The sequence below is a fragment of the Pteropus medius genome, unplaced genomic scaffold (genome assembly GCF_902729225.1).
Source record: "Pteropus medius unplaced genomic scaffold, Ma_sr-lr_union100, whole genome shotgun sequence".
Lineage (NCBI taxonomy): Eukaryota > Metazoa > Chordata > Mammalia > Chiroptera > Pteropodidae > Pteropus > Pteropus medius.
Window position 1 is genome coordinate 41,175,473 of NW_024351730.1, and position 20,285 is coordinate 41,195,757.

The 20,285-nt window shown below is 37.5% G+C and overlaps 1 protein-coding gene and 1 pseudogene across 5 annotated transcripts in view; both read left to right on the forward strand.

Annotated features, from left to right (window-relative positions):
- The first annotated feature begins 2,779 nt into the window (after positions 1 to 2,779).
- RAP1GDS1 (Rap1 GTPase-GDP dissociation stimulator 1) overlaps positions 2,780 to 20,285 on the forward strand; it is a 133,924-nt gene continuing 116,418 nt past the window's right edge. For 2 of the 5 annotated variants that reach the window (XM_039845755.1, XM_039845756.1), the window contains exon 1: positions 2,781 to 2,969. In XM_039845755.1, coding sequence (XP_039701689.1) covers positions 2,966 to 2,969 — 4 coding nt within the window. In that variant the 5' untranslated portion in view covers positions 2,781 to 2,965. Of the gene's footprint in view, positions 2,970 to 20,285 lie in introns of all 5 variants that reach the window. The other 3 variants (XM_039845758.1, XM_039845759.1, XM_039845757.1) reach the window with 2 other exon arrangements.
- LOC120588335 (60S ribosomal protein L34-like) lies at positions 5,990 to 19,566 on the forward strand (annotated as a pseudogene).

Sequence of the window (20,285 nt, forward strand, 5' to 3'; positions counted from 1 at the left end):
AACACTAGAGTACAAAAATATTAAATGGGAAAGTCTAGAAATAAACAATTCATAAGTTTTAAATCTCCTGCCATCCCACCCACGGCATGAATCATCCCTTTGTCCAGCATATTCATGCTGCTCTTTCAGTGATCAGACAGGTTATGAGAAAGAGAACATTTACATAACATTACAGTATATCATTCTAATTGTTCTATTTTATTATCAGTCATTATAATCTCTTACTGTGCCTAATTTATAAAGTAAACTTTATCACAGATATGTATGCATAAGAAAAAACATAGTATATACAGAGTTCGGTTCTGTCTGTGCTTTCAGTAATCCACTGAGAGTCTTGGAATGTATCCCCTGTGGATAAGGGAGACTACAGTATTGCATCTCACTATGGTTACATATCAATACATTGGGACTCCCTGTGCAGTATGCCTGGACAGCTCTGTGGTTTTTAATTGGTAGGAAGGCTGAGGGGATGGCTTGTGGATTTAAGCAGAACAAAAAAAAGGCACCTAAACTAGCATTGGGTAGAAGGTCACAAAACTACATCAGCTGCTTTTGCTAGTTTCAAGTCATACATCCAAATGAAAGATAGAAGATGCTCTTAGAAACTGTAATATTTAATTTACAAAGGAAGTAGCAGGAAAAATGAAATAAGTGAACTTGAAAATCTAGAAGAGATTAATGAAGGTTAAGGAAAAAGAGATCAAAAATGAGAGCAATGCAAAGGGCCCAGGGTGGTCTTCTGGAGAGGTCCAAAATGAACGTGTAAGATAGGGGTGGGTGGGGATGGGGGATAGAGGGTTGGAGCTTTGCTTGGTGTGTTATGGATAGAATCATGTACCCTGCAAATTCATATGCTGAGGTCCTAACCTTCAGTATCTCAGAATATGACCTCTTTTGGAAATAGGGTTATTGCAGATATAAAGATGAAATCATACCCAAGCAGTTGCACCCCTAATCTGACTGATGTCCTTATGAAAAAGGAAAATATGAATAGACATGCCAAGATAAGGTTGGAGTTCTGCCACCACAAGCCAAGGACCTACTAGAAGCTAGGAAAGGCCTGGAAGAGATCCTTCCTTAGTGCCTTCATAGTTAGCAGGGCCCTGCCAACACCTTGATTTCAGACATCGGGTCTCTAGAACTGAGACAATCCATTCCTCTTGTTCTAAGCCACCAAGTTTGTAGTACTTTGTTACAGAAGCCTCACGAAACTAATTCAACCTTGTAAGATTATTTTGAGGCAAACAGAAAGATCATCCTCATATCACGGAAAGGGAAGGAGTCTAACACAAGAGTGGGGTGGCTAATAGTCTTATGCATCCGAAGTTTCACAGTTTTGACTTCTGTAATTAAACTGTATTTTCTTGTTTTACCAAACATCTCCAACTTTTGTTTCATTTTTGTTTTAGAAAAGTCACATAAAATCTACCCTCTGCTGAACAAATTACAAGGCCCATTCTGACTTCTGTTTGTAGTATCAGTCATATAAAAGGAAACTGATTTGACCCTAAGAAGGGGCCACGGATTAAGTGGGTATAAAGCTTTTTTCAACATTAGATTGAAAAAGTTGAAAGGAAGAAACCTCAATTCAGCTATTCAGCATCTACCTCCCACAGGCTATGCTGCTGACTGCTCCCCTCTCCCCTGCAGGACTCGGGAGAGCGACCAACTACGCAGGGGTCTGGGGAAGACCAGGTTGCTGAGAAACATAAGGTTCTCTCCAACAGCCTCCTCCCCGGGGCAGAGGACCAAAAACCAGCCCCCACCTCGCGCGCATGCCCAATCGGGAGGGCGCCCTCGGAGGGAAGCGCCGGGCTCAGGTGCAGGGAGCCATTGGCTTCCCTGTGGACCGAGGAAACTCCGGCAACCCGGCGGGGCCGCAGCCAGCTCAGCCGTACTTTTATTTTCCGCCGTGTACAAACAGAGTGGGGCGGGGCTGTGCACATCCAGCTTGGGTGGAGCCTCACAGCCGAAGGCACCCACGTTAAATGGCTTCTCAGGCGTCCTCTAGGGAATGGAAGGCCGCGCCCCTCTAGGAAGAACGGCACATTCCCCGAGGAAATCCTGGGGGTGTCACTCTTCCTCGCTGCCCGGACCCCTCTGTTTTTAAACTAGCCACAGCCAGGACAACCTGGAATTGTCCCACTGATATGCCCGCTAATATTAAGCGTCCTCCAGCGGCCACCTCCCTGCTGTGCCCCCCAGGCTCACAGGCTGCTCTGAAAACAGGCGTCCCCAGGTATCCATCCCCGAGGGGAGCTGGCCTCGTCGCCTATGCGTCCATCCCAGCTTCGTTTCGGGATATCCGCCTCACTTCCCCACCGTCCTGCCCGGCCCGAGGCGGCCCAGCTTCTCCTCCTTCGGGAAATCCCCGCCTGTGTTGCCGGGTTGTCCCGCAACGAACACGGACCCGTTTTCCGGGTGCGGGCGGGCGGGGTCCGGGTGGCGAGCCTGAGGCGAGCCGGGGGCGGCGGTTCGGGCTCAGGATCGCAGTGCAGGGCCCGCCCTCCGCCCCTCAGGCGCTCGCCGTCAAGCTCCTCGGCCGCGGCCGCAGCAGGTCAGCACACGCCCACCCGCACACTCGGACCCGCCGGCCGCGCGGGGGGCGGGGAGAGGGAGGCACTGAGCATGCTCGGTGCGGAGGGCGGGGCGATCCCGGCCACGCGTCGGGGAGGCGCTCCTGAGGCCGCCTCCGCGCCCCGGCCGCCCTCCCACCCGGAGCCGCGCCCGCCGCAGGCTGAGCCCACCGCCCCGCCCCGCCCCTGCCTCTGCCCGCCCCCCGCCGCTCGTCCCCGCCGCGGCCGCGCCGCTTGCAGCAGCAGCTGCTGCTCCTCCCCGGCGGCCGCCCCCCGCGGGTCCCTCCCTGGCTGCGGGAGAGACAGAGGTAGAGGGAGGACACAGCGCCGCGCCGCCTGCACCGGAGACCTTCCCCTCGTCCTGCTGTTTCCGTACCCTCGGGAGGAACATGGGTAAGTCACCCTTCCACCCCCGTCATCGCCTGACATTTTTCTCTTTCTCGGCGTGTTGCAGGGTGGAAAGCATTTCTCGCGCAAAGTTGCCGGATTTCTCAGATCCGCGGGTGTGAGACCGCGGCTCTTCCTCCGGGGAGAGTCGGCGCACGCGGAACGCGCGCCGGGTCCGCGGCCCGGGAGGCACCCGAGCGCGGGGTGGGGTCGGGCCGCGGGGTCGCAGCGCCGCGCGCCTCGCGGGCACCTCGCCGCCTCGCCTCCCCTCCTCCATTCTTCCTGCCGGAGCCGGTGCCGCGCGGACTCGCATCCTCTGCCCCATCCGCCGCTCTCCGGAGGCCGTCCGCTTCCTTTCCCCCGCGTCGGGGGGCTGCAGGCTCAGGTCCCACCGCCAGAAAGATCACTTCACGTAACTTCTCTGGCAGGGACACCTTTTCCCTTCTTGGGGACAGCTCATCCCGAGGTGGGGAAGTGTGAGCAAGTAGTTTGTGAGGGTGATTTTACCACCTGCACGGAAATTATTTTTGATGGGGGAGAGCGGACAGCATCATAGATTGGAAGGATGACTTGTCAGAGGCCACGAGGAACGTGAAGAAAGATGGATAGAGCCGCTAGCTGTTGAATTAGTGCTGGGTGATTACAATGTGCAATATTCCTGTGCTCAACCCATTTACTGGGTTCCTTCTCCTGCACCGTGTGACATGTTACCGAACTTACATTAGTTATTCGTTCCCAGCTTCCCCTGCCTAAATCTACATAATCTGATTCTAGTTCCTTTGTATTTATAGTTAATCGCAAGAGATTTGTTTGAAATATTTAAATGCAGATGTTTTGTAAAAATGCATATTATTTATCCTAACATTTTTACGTAGTATGCTGCTTGACTGTTCGGTAATTACAAAAACGTCTGATGAGTTCTGTAATTAAAAACCAAAGTTTTTTTTTAAATAGCGATTTGGAATACCTTACCTCTACACGTTCCCCAGTTTGCTTTCACTCCAGTCTTATCATAATTTCTTCTTTTTAAAATATGCTGCACTGGCATCTGTTAACTCAGACTTTTCCCACCCCTTCTGTGCAAGTTATTTTAAGCTTGAGATGTATATCGTCCTTTCATCTGTCCATACAGTGTACAACATGTCCAGAGTTAGGTCATGACAACTCCGAATCTTCCAGGAAGTATCAAAATCAGGACATGGTGTCAATGGAACTTACTTGAAAAGCACATGCTTCAAGGTATGATTCAGACCTTTGGCCATACATCTGGAAGAAGCAAGTGTTGCAGGAAGAGGTGGTATGAATGGAAAATGAATCTAGGGCCTTGATTTTTATTTTCAGCTGTTTTTTCTCTTTTAATGCACTATTGGTATGCTGAACAAATTTCTGTAAAAATTGGGTGGCCTGTTTATATGAATTTAGCCTTTCTCTGGGAGTATAATTTTAACCAAACATTAATTCAGATTAATGGACACATTGTATCTTTCCCTTGAACATACAAAAATATTCTTAATTATAGGCCACAAGTTTGGTCTGTAAAATACAATTCAGGGTGAGCTTAAAAAAATTCATTGAACTAAATTTTTAACTTACATGTTGAATCAGTACCTTTTCAGTGGAAAAATTCCAATTCTGTTGCAAAACTAATGAATAAAAATACTTAAAACAAATTAAACTACTTACTAAAAAATAATTCATCTTGAAAATCTCGAACGTTAAAAAAAAGAGTTCAAATAGAAACCCATCTCTCATTTGAAGCTTCTTAGATAACTCTGATTAAATTCATATGTCTCTCCTCACAACCCTCTGTACCTTGTTGGAAGCTTTTAAGCACTTACATAATCTCCTTTATAATGGAACTGTTTATCTGTGTGTCGTGCATTTAATCATGAGTTCCAGAAGATGAAAATAATGTCTTATTAATTTTTGTGTCCCCAACAGTACTTTCCACATAGTAGGTATTCAGTAAATCTTTGGTGAATCAGTTGAACTTAAAACTTATCTATTAATTTGTGAACCTGACAGTATGGGCTCTGAACAAGTATTTGAGTTGGTAGATGTTGTGGAGGTGGGAAGGAAGCTGGAACGGAGAAGTATAATTTTACTATAACTGCTCCTCTCTAAAAAAGAAAAAGTTGGGTTGTCTCAGAGGTAAGGGTTTTTGGGACAGCCTCCAGGCAAGCCATTTCCTTCTATGGTGTTGTTTTCAATGATAAGGGGGTTTAGTCTATGATCAGTAGGTACATGCAGTAATGTAAAATTGAAACCTTGAAAAGTAGTTTTATGTTCTGAGCCAAGAAAGTAATACCAATTCATGTACACATAAGAGGTGGAAGATATATGATTAATGGTAGGGGGGAAAAAAATCACTTTTTAATCTGTCTTTTCAAGAAATAAATATGGTGGATTTTTAAAAAGATACTCTTATGGCAATGATTTTTCTCCATTAAAAAAGTGAAGGAAACTTTCTACATAATTTTATGGACTATACTATTATTTTATGTATATATTTTATTATAAATTCAACATGTATTCAATATATATTGCATGTCAGCCATGTGCAGTGGACTGTGGGAAGACAAAGATGGATAAGACATTCATATTTCAAATTGCTTATAATAATAGGAAGTATATGACATATATAGGTAACTGTAGTGGAAATAAAGTATAACATAAAAGATAGCTTTTATGTATATTATAGAGTCAGAGGATAAAGGGAAGTTTTTAGAAAAATGATGTTATTTGAACCAAAGGTTGGTTAAGCTTCAGAAAGGTACACATGAATGGAGATTGTTAATCAGGATGGGGGTGGGAGGAGAGAAATGACATAATGACATAAATGAAGATAGAAAGGGAATATTCAAGGAGTTTCCAGATATGATTAAATTAGCCATGTTTTGCTGGAACAAAAGGTAAGGAAATAGTGGGTAGCAGAGATGAAAAAATATTAATAAAGACCAGGTAATGGAGGACCATAAATGCCAAACTGAAGATTTTGGATTCGATTTGTCTGTTGAGGGCCTATTAAACATTTTTATGTATTTAAGTTATGGATCACATCTGTGGTTTAATTTGTGCAGGATGAATTAGATGAGAAACTAGAGAATACTTCAGAAGGTAGTTGTCGCAATTTGGGTGAAAATATTTAATGACCTGAATTAGGCTCTGACAGTGGGAATAGAATATTGCAGATAAATAACAGAATTTATTTGGCAGCAATTGAATGTGGAATTGAGAAAGGAGTCACACATTATTGCCTCGGCAGTAATGAAAGTGTAGAATCTATTACCGTATATTTAATCTGTTGGAAGAGGAACATGAGTGGTCAGTTTTGGACTTGTGGAGTTGGGCTTTGGTCTGCGGTTTAAAATATCTGCTCCTTGATGACTGGGACTTTCATATTAGGTTACATTTTTAACAGTAGTGTCTGACACATAGTAGCTATGCAGTAGAAAATTGATTGAAACTAGATACGAATTATCTAACAGTTGTTTTAACTCTCAACAGAGGATTAGAACTAGAGATCTGGAAGTTATCCACAAGTATCCTGTGATGATATTTGAAATTAGGTAGGAGGATGAGAGTCAGCAAAGAAGAAGAATTTGTCCAAGATAAAATCTTGAGGAATACTCCATAGTTAGAAAAAGGAATGGAATGATTTGACACTGAATAAGACAGAAGTAGGTAGGAGTGAAAGACTAGAATTGGCCTATAGTTGGTTTCAAGCAAGAGTAAGTGGTGAAAAAGCCTGTTGCTTCAGAACAGTCTGAGTGATGAGGGCTGAGAAAAGGCTCCAAGTTGATGTGGATTGGTTAGTATATTACCCAATATATTTTCCAAAAAGCATCTTTAAGAGGCATAGTAGATATGGAGGTCAGTTGAAGGCTGAGTGTTAATGAGTAAGTGGAAACAGGGTTTACTATGTATAGTCATGCTATATTCCTTGCCCTGTTTAAAAATCTATAAATTAACATAAATTTCTTAAAACATTTTTAAAATGTTAAGCTTTACACGGAGTGGGACATACTGTTTTCTTGCCTGAGAATAATTTGTAATCTTACCATAGTGCCTCACATTTCTTTGACATTCCATTTTTTTTTATGTCTTTGTGACTTTATATATTAACTTTTTGCAATATCTGTCATGCAGGATGAGTTTAGGAGTGGTTTTTTTAATTTTACATGACATTTTGCATAAAGGATATTTTTTATTGATGGTTTTATTCTTTTGTATTTACTATTAGTTTTCGTGAATTTGGGATTTCTCTGGTTATATGTATGCCTCTAATTTTATTCTTAATTCCTGGAGTTTTGTTTTTTCTCTGTAACTATGTATTTAGCAGTATACATGTCTTTTTTTTCCTTGTATTTTTAAGTCCGGGAATACTTTCATGGATAAATAGTGAAAAATAATACTTTTACTTTCTCTTTGCAAGTCAAGGTAGAGTAATAAAATATTTTTTATAAGCTGTTAATCACTAAAATTAATTTTTTAAAAGAGTATAGATGATGGATAGGTTCAATAATTTTTTTTATTTTGACGTTATATCTGCTTTATATATGCCTGTTTTTTTTCATATGAGAGAAAAGCTAAATTCACTATCCCTGGTAGAGTGCTATTCTGAAGTCACTAATACTAGTATTTGGAAAGTGAGTATAGACTTAATTCATTTTACGAACTATAGAGTTTTAACTTTCACAGGGGTATGTTGGAGTTTCTAGGTTCCTTTGGGGAAATATTGTGGTTGCCCTCTCCAGAGATTCCAGACCACCTGAATTTGAACTTGGCAATTCTGGAGTTATTGGTGGCACCACTGGCTGTAAAAATTACCCTAAATATTTTATACCCACTCCTGGAATGTCAGGAAGTCTGGATAAGGAAAATCTACTCCTTTGGGAACTCCACGTGAATTTTAGATAACCAAATGTTTGGATAACTATAAGGAAAAAAATAATTTAAAATACTTTCCTATACATTTAACTTGACAAACAGCTCTTGAGAAAAGCCATAATAAATTAAGATATCAGAATAGGTTATAAAGTCTATTTTGGTTCAGTTCTAAAAATCTGATTCTTTGAAATAAACTTTGAAATATACTCAGTATTATTGATGTCTTAAATATGTTATATCAGTGCTATATATTTTGTTTTTCTTTAGTATTCAGAAGGTAATATGTACTTGAGGTAACAACTTCAGAGTTTGAACCAACTCGTTAGCTTTAGGTAGCCTGAATACCATAACCCATGCTGGCCAAGATATGGATACTGGGTTCAAATTGCAGAGTGATATAATTCTCTCACAAAATCTATTTATACAACTTTTGTTGCTAGAAGCATTCTAGGAGTTAAAACTGAGGAACAGGATAGTGATAAATGGAAGTAGTTAAATTGAGCTGCTAGCCATGATTGTCTGTACTTATAAACTCCAGGTTTCCTTTGAATTTTGTTCACAAAATGAGTTTTTGCCATACGTGCTCAGTATCTGGCCTCTTCTCTAAAGACTGTTTTTGCTCAATTTTGTCTTGTGTTTATGGCTTCAACTACTATTTATATTTTATTGGTGTCTAAATATATATATCCGGGCTATATCTCTGTATCTATTTGATTACTAGACATCTCTTTATACATAGTTAATTCAAACTCATTGAATTCCAAACTGAATTCACTGTGTAATTTTTAATAATTATAACCAGAGATATTCTGGTTAAAGTGTAACCAAAAGGGCTTCTCTAAAAAACTCAGATTTATGGTGTTTGTTAATTTCATGTGAATGCATAGTTGGGGAGAGATGAAATGCAGCATACTATTATATAGAATATCTACCATATAGACAGAATAATCTCTTGAGCCCAGATAATAGTAGAATATAATAAAGGAAGTAGTCATGAGTTTTGAGTAGTATTATTTCTGTTTTAATATAACATTTTAAATTTACATAATTTAATTTTCAATATTGGCTATTTTAATAACTACGTCACAAAGTTTCTGAAAATTTAATAATCACATCTGGTCCAAGGGAGCTCCCCAGTATATCATTGGATTAATAATTACTATTTACTATCATTTATTAAGAATTATTGGTATCAGTTATGTTTAGCTTTACTTTTTTTATATTTTTTAAATTTAATTTTAGTCCCATCAGTTCTATAAAGTGAGTGACACTATCCTCATTTTACTGACTCAAAGGGTTAAATAAATTGATCTAAGGGGACGGAACTCAGTCTCTAAAATCCTGTTTAGGAGCAGTGGTTCTTAAGCTTGCACAAGAATCACCTGGGGACTTTATTAAAAAAAAAATATTGGCCCCACCCTCAGAAGTTCTGATTCAGTAGGTGTGAGGTGGGTCGATAATTTGCATTGTCAAGACATTTGCAGATGCTGCTGCACTTTGAACAGCACCACCTTACAGCAGAAGTATGCAAACTTTTTCCGTAAAGGGCCAGATGATAAGCATTTAAGGCTTTCTGCAGGCCAACAGGCAAAATCAAAGATATTATATAGATAAAAGATAAAATTTATATGATGAGAGAAAACTATCCACAAATTTTTTTATTATTGAAATTAAAAATATAACACTAATTGAACACAGTTTATTGTAATACAGGTCTACTACTAAAAAGACTGTAATTCTTCTTGAGATAGCATTTTATTTGCTTGGGATCCAAAGTTACCCTGTCATCAAAATTGACTGCAGATTTTATTTGTTAATGCAGATCTATAATGTGATTTTATGAACTTTGTTTTTGAAACTTGTTTTCACATAGGTATTGTTATTAATCCACAGGCATATGATTTTAATGAGCATACTCATTGTATGGAAGGCATTTACAGAATTCTTCTAGATGCTTCTTTTAATATTTGCCCTTTAGCATGCTATTACATGGCAGATTAACCACTTCCAATTGAAAGTTAGGTGGAAGTTCCTCAATTGTATAGTTAAATGCATTCTGATAAATGGACGTTTCTTTTGCAGTTGAAATGAGGTCTGAAAAACACTGCTGGAACTGTAGCTGAGTTTGCAAAATATATCTCTTGCAAATTTGTATATGCATGGATATCTTACTTTTGTTTTAATTTTTGATAGCACAAGAAGTGTATAAAGCAGGTTATTATTTGTGATTAAGGCAGTGTTGTCAAAATGACAACGTAGTATGAGTTTCCATACAGGCATTGTTTGCCTTGATTTTCAGGTCAAGATCTAGGAAACATTATGAAATCTGACACAAAATCTCATTTCCAAAGCCATTCATTGTTTGATAATAGGTTGAAGGCTTTTTTTGTTGTTCAGAAATTTCAGTCTCACCCTTGAGCTCAAAAAAATCACAGCGAAACTCTACAACTGCTAAGCCATTCAGCTGCCATGTGATAAGGCAAGTCAGGATTTTCAGCTTCTATTTCTTATCAAAGTGCACAAAACTGATGGTGGTTAGATCTGTGAGAGTGAGTTAAGTTAATACTACCAATTGAATAATACATGATAGTTTAAAATAATTTCCCCATAAAATACCTACTGATGAATAATAAAATGAACCATAGGTTTTAAACACCTACATTTTCACAAATTTCGTAAATGTATTCAACTCAGCCTTTTCTATTCCCTACATTTTTAACACATCTTAGCAGATTCTACTTCAGGTTGTTTTCTCTGAGTGTATGTTTTCTCAACTTTGAAAATATTCTTGCCTATGTTCTATGCAGACTCTTTATAGAAGGTAATTCTTTAGTTACTTCATGCTCAGCATTGACTTCTGGAACATAACAACACTAAACAGTATCACATATATCAACTTATCAAGTAGCAAAAGAACCTCTCAAAATCATTTACCTTGTTTTTTTAGTTGAATATTGATATTGCTCCCAGTGTCTTTACCACTTCAAGTAGCTGTTCTCACTGAAAGGCTATTCTTAAACAAGTTACCTCCTTCTCTGGAGAAATAGTTCTTTGATTGCTGTAGTTAAAATATAATTTAACTCACCACTTTGCAGCTTTATTTTCATTTTTTATTTCATGAAGAAATTATGCTGCGATGGGATACTTTGTGTTATATTTTCTGAATTTTCTGATTACTTTCCTCTGAATTGTGAATATGATGAATGCTTAGTCTGGTATTGTAGGTGTATGTTGTACTTTTCTAGCATAACTATAGTGTCATCGCATGATATAGTGGTTTTCCATCTAATTAAATAACAAACTAATCCATATACCACTTTAAATGCATGACTTTTGAAGTATACTTTTCTCGTTTTGACATTCTGGTGAAAATGAAATGTGGTATGACAATACACATAGTACTTGAAACACTGGACAGTCATAACTGTGTTACTGCAATTTGTAATGCATCAAGCAGCCGTGAACAGCTATGAGAGTGCCACATATGGTATCTGTCTCAACTACTCAGTTGTCATCGTAGTGTGGACACAGGTATAGACAATATATAAAGGAATGAATTGTGTGCCAATAAAACTATATATGACACTGAAATTTGAATTCTATATAATTTGTACATCTTGAAATATTCTTTTGATTTTACTCAACCATTTACTAATGTAAAACCATTTTTACCGTGGGCTGTACAAAAGATGGGTGATAGGCTATAGCGTGCAACCTTTGCTGTAGAGTAACGGTACACCACTTCACCTTTCCCCAAGACCTTTCCTCGCTGTTAAATCCCTAGCTCAGTAAATGGTACCACCATCCATCCAGTCAACCATTTCTAAGATCCAAAGTCATTCTTCTTCCAGCATCCACTGGAGTCCTGAAATTCTAACAGTTCTACCCTTGGAATAAGTCCTCTCCTTTCTCCTCTTTTCTCCACTGTAAACATGTCATTCAGGCCTTGATTACCTCTTCTTGAGACCATTACACTACTCTGTAATAGATGTTCTTTCTCCCAGAATTCTCCCTCTTAGCTAGTTTTCACATGCTGCTAGATTACTCTTTCTAAAAGGTGAATCTGATCATTTCCTCGTAAGATTTTTTTCCATTGCCTTTCCATTGTATACAGCAAGGTTGTGTACAGCAAGGTTTCCAAACCCAAATGATACTTGATTAAAGAGGGTTAAATGGTGGTCTTTTGACACAGATGTACATTTTTTTTTTTGCATATTAAATATAAAGGAATATTTTTTATTTCCAAAAAGATGTATGCTTTCTCTCATTTTTCTTAAATGTCTTTTTATCTTTTATTTTCTCACCTTTGATAAAAGACAAAGCTTAAAAAAAATATTTCTCCAAAAAAACAGCAATGAAAGCATGATGAATGACAACTAATACTGGGCCTCCATGTAAGGATACAACAGGAAATGGTGGGACTATGGCAAACTAGAGAGTATGTACCTAGTCTAGAAGAGGAGTTCTTTACTTAGCTCCAACCAGTTTTGCCATGTGGAATGTGAGCCCAAGGACGTATTTCTTTTGACTATTCAAAAGAAATCAAATTATATTTATCAAAGCTTCAAATTGTTGGTTTTTTTGCATTTTGAGATCCAGGGCCTCAAACAGTGACATCATGGGTCTCTGTGTTCAGATTAAAGAACTGAGGTCAATGAAGTTAAGAGACATGCCCAAATTTGCACATTTAGTTAAGGGCAGAGTTAAATCTATAATCTCGATTTCCTAACTCCTACGGTTCTGTTCATTATACCAGGCCAGCTTCAATTTGTTCATGAAAGAACAAGCAAGCAGACAAGGTAGTACATGCGTGCATGTGCACGCACCTGCATACAAAGACACAAATGTACACACACACACACGTGCGCATGTGAGTGTGTGCATGCGTGCACAAACACACACACACAAACACATACACACACAACCTAATACCGAGGATTCATTCAGCTAAATAGGTTAATGGAAAACTCTTCTGTTTAAGTCGAAATTCTGCTTAGTTTTCAAGATCTATAGAAATCTGCTGCCTCGCTTGTATTTCTCACTACTCTGAAAATACATCTTCATTTGATAATCTCACTATCCCCTACATATTCTTCATCAGTGATAACGTCAGTGCTCTTTTGTTCATGTTATTCCTTCTTCTAGAATAATTTATATTCTACTCTCTTAATCATTCTCTGTGAAGACTACTTTTGATCTCTATATAGACATCTCATTTCTTTGGACATCTCTAACTTCTTGGACTCCCAAAATACATTAAATAATATAATTTTAGTCATTCAGTGTTTTATATTTTTTGTTGGCATTCAGTAAATATTTATGTCATAATAGAGTCACTACAGATTTAGGTCAGTCTTCTAATTTTACAACATTATCCTGTAGCGAAGATAGGCATGTTCACAGTAGAGTTTTCAAACCAGCAGCCTATGGGCCAAGTACACTCTGCAGAGGAATTTTGTTAAGGAAGTTTTAGAAATTGAAATTAGTTGTCACTGTTTAAATATCAAGAAGTTTCTGATAAGAATCTGCTTTGCCAGATTTTCTTGAAAAATTTGCCAGCTTTTCTTGAAAAACTTTAGAGCCCCTGAGCCTGCGTTCCAATCAGTGATAGTTGTTCTTTAAGCAGTATCTGAGGTCCCCAGTTTATTATTTCTTCCTGCTATCTTAAATCTTATAATTTCACTCATTAATACTCTGTCTGGTTCTCAGGTATTTGATTTTGCAGTTTCTGAAATTCCTGTTACAGTTTTTGAATTACTAAAGAGTTAATTGTAGTCAAAATTGTGGTTAAATTGAACTTATATTACTTTTTGAAAATTAATAAAATCATTCTAAACTTAAGAAATTATTGTGAAAATTAAATCATACAACTAATCAAGAGCAAAATTAATTATCTATTATATATACGGTCATTGGTCATCTTTAAATTGAATTTTCAGTTGACCAAAATGATATAAGAAATCAAAGAGATAGAGGATAGAATCCCTGTCTTCCATAAATAACTTGGCTTGTATAGCCTTCGACAAGTTACCTAAGTTCTTTAAATCCCCATTTCATGTATATCCTTAACATATTATCATTATTATTGAATAAGAACCAATGAATAGACTTCAAAAAATGGGAGGCAGAAAGGTGGTGGGGGACCCTGTTTTGTAGGGAACTAATATAAATTATCATATGGAAGCATTCAAGTTCATTTACCTAATAGAGACTTACCAGCCCCCAAATCTATATCTTTTATTTTTTCCTGTTATTTATTCTTATTTTGGCCCTGGAGCATTAAATATACTTTTAAAGGAAAATAGTGGCATTTTAAAGTCATCATAGTGTAGTAGGGCCGCTGGATTGTTTGTAGAGAATATTATTTTTTTATATATTAGAAGGCATTTTCTAACATCTAAGAATTATAAAATTATTTAAAACAAAAAATTAAAATTATTTTTAAAAGTTATATAAAAATAATTAACATTTATAAAATAATTTCACGTAACTAGTAAGTTCCCTAATTTATAGGTGGAGGTTGTGTTTTTCACAGTCAGAAATCAAACAAATGAGGGATCATTGTACTTTAACAAAAATTTACTTTCAGAACTGAAACACACCATCTAAGATTGTTTTTAACAAGACATTTGTCAAGTTTCATTAAAAACTATTTTCTTTTACTCTTCTGAAAAATATTCCCCTTTGAAAGTTCCACAAGTAATTCCAATAAAAAGATGAGACTGATCATTATAAAAAAGCAAAACTTACATCGATGATTTATTAATGCTCCACAGAAATACAAATGTTGGTTTGTCTTTAAAATTATAAAAAACATTTACAAAAAAATAAAATCATTTAGAACAAAGAAAGTGTATATGAGCTGATTAACTTAATTTCCTTTTAGTTGCAAGAATGCATTTTTAGGGAGGGTGGTATTAAGCTCCAAGAAAGAATAACTGTCCACTGTGTCATGTTTCTGGCTTTTGTACGGTTTGTACAAAGCACTATCAGTCAAATCAGAAACACAAGACTACCATATTAGGCATTACAGAAAGTGAAAAAAGAAGTAGTGTAAGTAGTCACATTTTTCTGCTTTTGAAAAGCTTAACCTCTAACTGGTAGATAAAGAATAATATAAAATAAATGAATTATAGAGACAGATAAGCCCATAATTCCTGAAAGAGAGAACACAGACCCCTAAAAATTTAAATGAGAGGCTAGGTCAGATTTACCTTTTCAGCAACTACTACAGTGTCTCTGAAATATACAAGTGCTTATTACTTATAATGATCTGGAAATTTGCCCTAGAATTCCTTTACTCAATCAGTTAAATATTTACTAAAAGCTAGAGTATGTACCCAGCACTGTACTATCCTTGCGATATCATGGTAGAGACTTCTCCCTGGTACATTTCATTGTGATATTTTGGGGGGGGTGGACGGGTGGGTAACATTCAGATCTATAGACAATTGTTAGCTAGTTTAACTGTCTAAATGGTTGCATTATAAATTCATTCTTGGAGACCTTACCTCTATATAAAGACCTTACCTCTCTATATAGAAGGTTGTCCTTGCTTTGCACAGTTCTGACATGCATGAGATCTGCATGAGTTTTATTTAAGATGGTACCGTGCAGACTGCCTGTTCAGTGGAATGCACCTGGACTTTGACACGTCTGGATTTATCTCAACTTTGGCACTCATCTTTCTGGGCAAGTTATTCAGCTTCCGAATTCAGCTTTTCCATCTATTAAAATACAGGTCATAATAATAACACCTATTTTACAAGGTAGTTGTAAATATTACATAAAATAACATCCATATAAATTTTAATTTCGATTTCTAAGGCTGAAAATGCAATTATTTTGGGGAAACTATCTTATATTCAGTGCTATTTGTTGTATTATTTTAAACAAATCATGTAGTGAGTATGAGGCTATTGTAGATTATATTTTCCAAAGATGGCCACAGCAGTGTCTCTTCATGTTCTTCTAGAACTTGCTACTTCTTATTGAGAGTTGGAGCGGTCTCTTCCTGTTGAATCTGAGCATGCTTGTGACTCACTTATAACCGGTAGAATGCCACAAATGAGATGCTGCGTGATTTCTTAGGCTCAGTCTTAAAAAGCAGTGCTGCTTCCAGCGTGTGTGTTGTAACACTGGCCGGCTTAGAGCACTAAGTCTGAGACCTGCAGCTGCCATGCTGTAAGTAAACCATGCCACATGGCGAAGCCTCAGGTCTCAGGTAGGCAGTCCTTGCCTTCAAGTTCTTCTAGTCCAGTCACCAGATAGATGAGTGAATGAACTATCAGATGGTTCAGATCATGCCAGCCACAGCTATTCAGTCACTCCCAGAGATATACCCCTAGACTTTGAAAGTTTGCATTGAGGCTCCAGGCCTGGTGGAGCAGAGACAAGCCATCCTCAACTTACCCTTAGTGAATTCCTAGTTCAGAGAATCTGTGAGTATAATCAAATGGCTTTAGTTTTATGTCAGTAAGTTTGGAGTGGTTACATAATGATAATAATTGGAACAGTTATAAAACTTGACCGATACATTGTCTCAGAAACAGATTACTATTAAAACTTATCAAAGTGGTAATCACCTGCTGAATAAATGTTTACTGAGTTTTTCTTTCATTTCAAAGGAAGATAGCCTAACAATTACAGAATTTTGTCTAATAAATAGCATTTCCCTATGCTTTCTTTAGTTCTTTACATGCCATTAATTCCCTTGAAATATTCATTGACTATCTTAACTGCCAGAAAAGAAATAAGCATGCTTAAACAGGGCTATAAGTTTCACTAAAGTATTGTAAATTTTACTTGTTTGTCTAATAAAAAATGTCAGTTGGTATAAGAATAACAATAATAACATAATAAGGATACTTACCACTAAAATTTGTATATATATTTTAAAACACAGTATAGCTTAATTAAAACCTCTAGTAACAAAAGAATATCTGTACTGGTCTCTCCAAATGAAAATTTAGCTGTTATCCCTGATACTAATTTTAATGTTAATCTTATAATAACCTCATCTTAGTATATTTGGCAACATTATTTTGAATCTATCTTTACTATCACCTTTTGGAAGACATTGGGTTTTCTAAGTTTATTACCACTGAATGAAATAACACTTTGTCATACAGTTACCAAGGGATTTTAGTTATATAGCAATTCTTGTGATTTTCTAAAATAATAATAGAATAATTCTAACAATAATGAGTACTTTTTATTAAGATCATTACCATGAGAAAGGTAATTACTACTGTAGTAACATTTGGATTGCCTATATTTTAAAGTTTGGGTGTTGGAGTGGGGTGATAAATATAAATAATTGCACATATTCACACACATATACTTCAGGCAGTATACACAAGAAAATGTTAATATTGATTGCTTCTGGGGGTGAACTGGATATGTTAAGGTAATTCTCATTAAAAGAAAATTAAAACTAAAAAATGTTTTCCATACTGCAAGAATTACATTGTATTCATCTTTGTATCTGTAGTGTCTATTGCAGCGTTTGATACTTGGTAGGCACTTAGTTTGTATTGTTGGATAAATAAAAGTTTGACATTATCTTCTTAACTTGTTATTCACCTTATTCATAGCATTCAAGATCTGATAGATTATGACTTCGTTCACTGAAAGAGCTGATATTTTTAGTCTTTTCTCACATAACTCTTAATTTTTTTAAGAAGGCTATTTATATATCTTTATCAGTCTAGATCCAGTCAGAAGACAAACAGCATCATGTTAAATTTACATGTATACATATATATTCTGACAGGAAACATGAAGTCTATAGATCATAGAACAGAGTTTATTACTCATAGAACATTAGTGCTAATTACTCTGCACATGTAATAAGGTTGCACCACAGGAGAAGAGCCCTAAAGTTAAGTTTATATAGGGTTGCCGGCACAACTGCCATCTAGGATGCACATGCACACACCCCTCATCTTTACTCTGGATTTAAACATACCTTCCCTAGGGAGGGGTAAAGGCATATGTAGGTTTATTAACCTCAAAGTAAGCTAAAAGCAAATCTCTGGAAAGAAGAGGACTTTTTTTTACCGTCTCATAGATTGTAATGTTTCTAGGAAGGGAGACTTATATTTATCACAGCTTATCAATTTTCTTTGCTCAGAAGGCCCCAGCTGTGCAGGAATGCCAGGAAATCTAGGGAGAATTGTCTCTGAACACACAGTCATTTAAATCGGGAATGTTCAATATAATAATTATTAAGCAATGATAGAGTAACTTGAAAGGTAGACAGCTTAATTTGACCTTTGAACTTGCATTTGCTTTCCTTTTCCTCTTCCAGGGATGGTATCTGCAGGCGTTCAGAATGATGCAGTGTTTCACATACTGTCAGAGGCTGTCCTGCAATACAGCCTCTAACAAAACTAGCCTGTCCCGAACCCCTCGTAATAGAATTGTTCACCTTTATACCAAGAGGGTTGGGAAAGCACCAGAATCTGCGTGTGGCGTGTGCTCAGGCTGACTTTGCAAAGCTCGTGTTCTGAGACCTGAAGTTCTGATGAGGTTGTCTAAAATGAAAAACATGTCAGCAGTGTCTGTGGTGGATCTGTGTGTGCTAAATGTGTCTGTGACAGGATCAGGTATGCTTTTCCTTATCGAGGAGCAGAAAATTGTTGTGTAGATGTTGAATGCACAAGCACAGAGTCAGAAAACTTAATGAAAAATGAAGTTTTTTTGAGTAATACAAACAAAAGGCTTAAAAAAGAAAAGGTAGACCACAAACTCTAAAGGTTCATAAATCCTGAGGGAGTGTGTCCAAGGGTAGGACAGACTTCTTGGAAGGGTGGGTTCCCATTAGAAGATGTAGTTTCAGCCTCCTGGATGGCATAGAAGTTAATTGGGTTACCAGGCCAGAGCTGGTTCACAGTCACCAGACCTTCAGGTACAGTTCTTTGAAGAGCAAGCAAGCTATGGTTGATGGGTGGATACACAGACAGTTGGGCATGCAGAGGATTTTGGGACGCCACTGCAGGTTCTGCTAGAACTGGGAGCTGGAAAGCCCCCCTTCTGCAGAAACTAAGCATGCTTCTATGTATAATTTGGGCCAGAATGGCTCTGCCAGCACCACAGGACCTCCTGCATGCACATTTCCAGAGCTGAGGAGATGGTGTGGGGAGCAGTGACCTGAGCTAGGATGCAGACTTGAGTTGCCTAAGGCTCTTATACACACTGCTGCTGCGTGAGTTGAAAACTGGAGAAAATACGTTGTGAAAGCTGTGATTTGCAGACGTTTGGCACTGGAGAAAGTCATGCAGGTTGAGCAGGAAGGAGAGCATCTTCCTTTTTAATGCTATCCATTGTCCTCTACAGAGAAAGCTTGTAACATACTGTACCACCTGGCAAAGAAAATATGTAAAGGGCCTAGTTTCATTTTTATAGATCAAGCAGTAAGGGTGAATTTGGAGTTGAGAGATATGTAAGTCGATGAATGACTTAATGTCTCTTCATCCTGTTTCTTGAATTTTATTTGTTTTAACTCATGATACATCATAGCTTTAAGTAAGGATATTATGCTTTCTGTTTCATTAATTTTTATCTAAATTCTCTTTTATCATGACTCTAAAGTCTCTTTTTGCTTCCTGTAGCAGTATCCTGAGAAAATATTTCCTTTGTGAATTCATAAATTTTAGTTCAGACAATATTTTTATTAGATTTCAAATTTTCCTTAATATGTTCCTTAATATTTTCCTGTTTTAAACTCATATGTCACATTTATGACTACTTGTGTAAATAATCATTTTTCTCTGGTTGGCATTATATTACCCAGAAAAGTTGGTATTGCCCAAAAATTTATAAATTGTGTTTATTATCTCTTCCTTGTTTTTTTTTTAAGTTACTAAGTGAAACTATTTGCTTTGCACCAGTCTTAATATAACACTTTTTAATATATTTCTCCAGCTAAAGAAAGTTTCATTTATGTAGGTCTTCTATGTCAATTTTTAATCTACTTCTCGATTATTACAAAGCATTATAAAGCAGGGTCTTCTTCTCCATCTTTATATTTGATTAGTCATGGCTGTAAATATGTTTTGATGAAGAATCTTGCTCAAGACTCTTTGGAAGTCTAAGTAGATAGTCTCATATACTTCTTTTCTACCTTATGAAGCCTTTAAAAATTGCCATACACAAGGCAGAATTTCCTCTTATTAAAATTATATTATCTGTTCCTTGTCTGGTCTTCCTCCCATGTCAGGGCAGAGCTTGGAGGCAGGATATTTTATACTCTCGAATCTTTAAGTGCCAGGAGCTAAAGCATTGTCATCAGATACTTGGTGGTATCCTGGAGGAGTAGAAGGTCACAGCTATGATAGTAAGTCAAAGGTCAATCTACTAATCTAAGGAACTAAATGCAGTATGAGAGTTTGGAGATAAAAATGGGACTTGAAATTGGGAAATATAGGA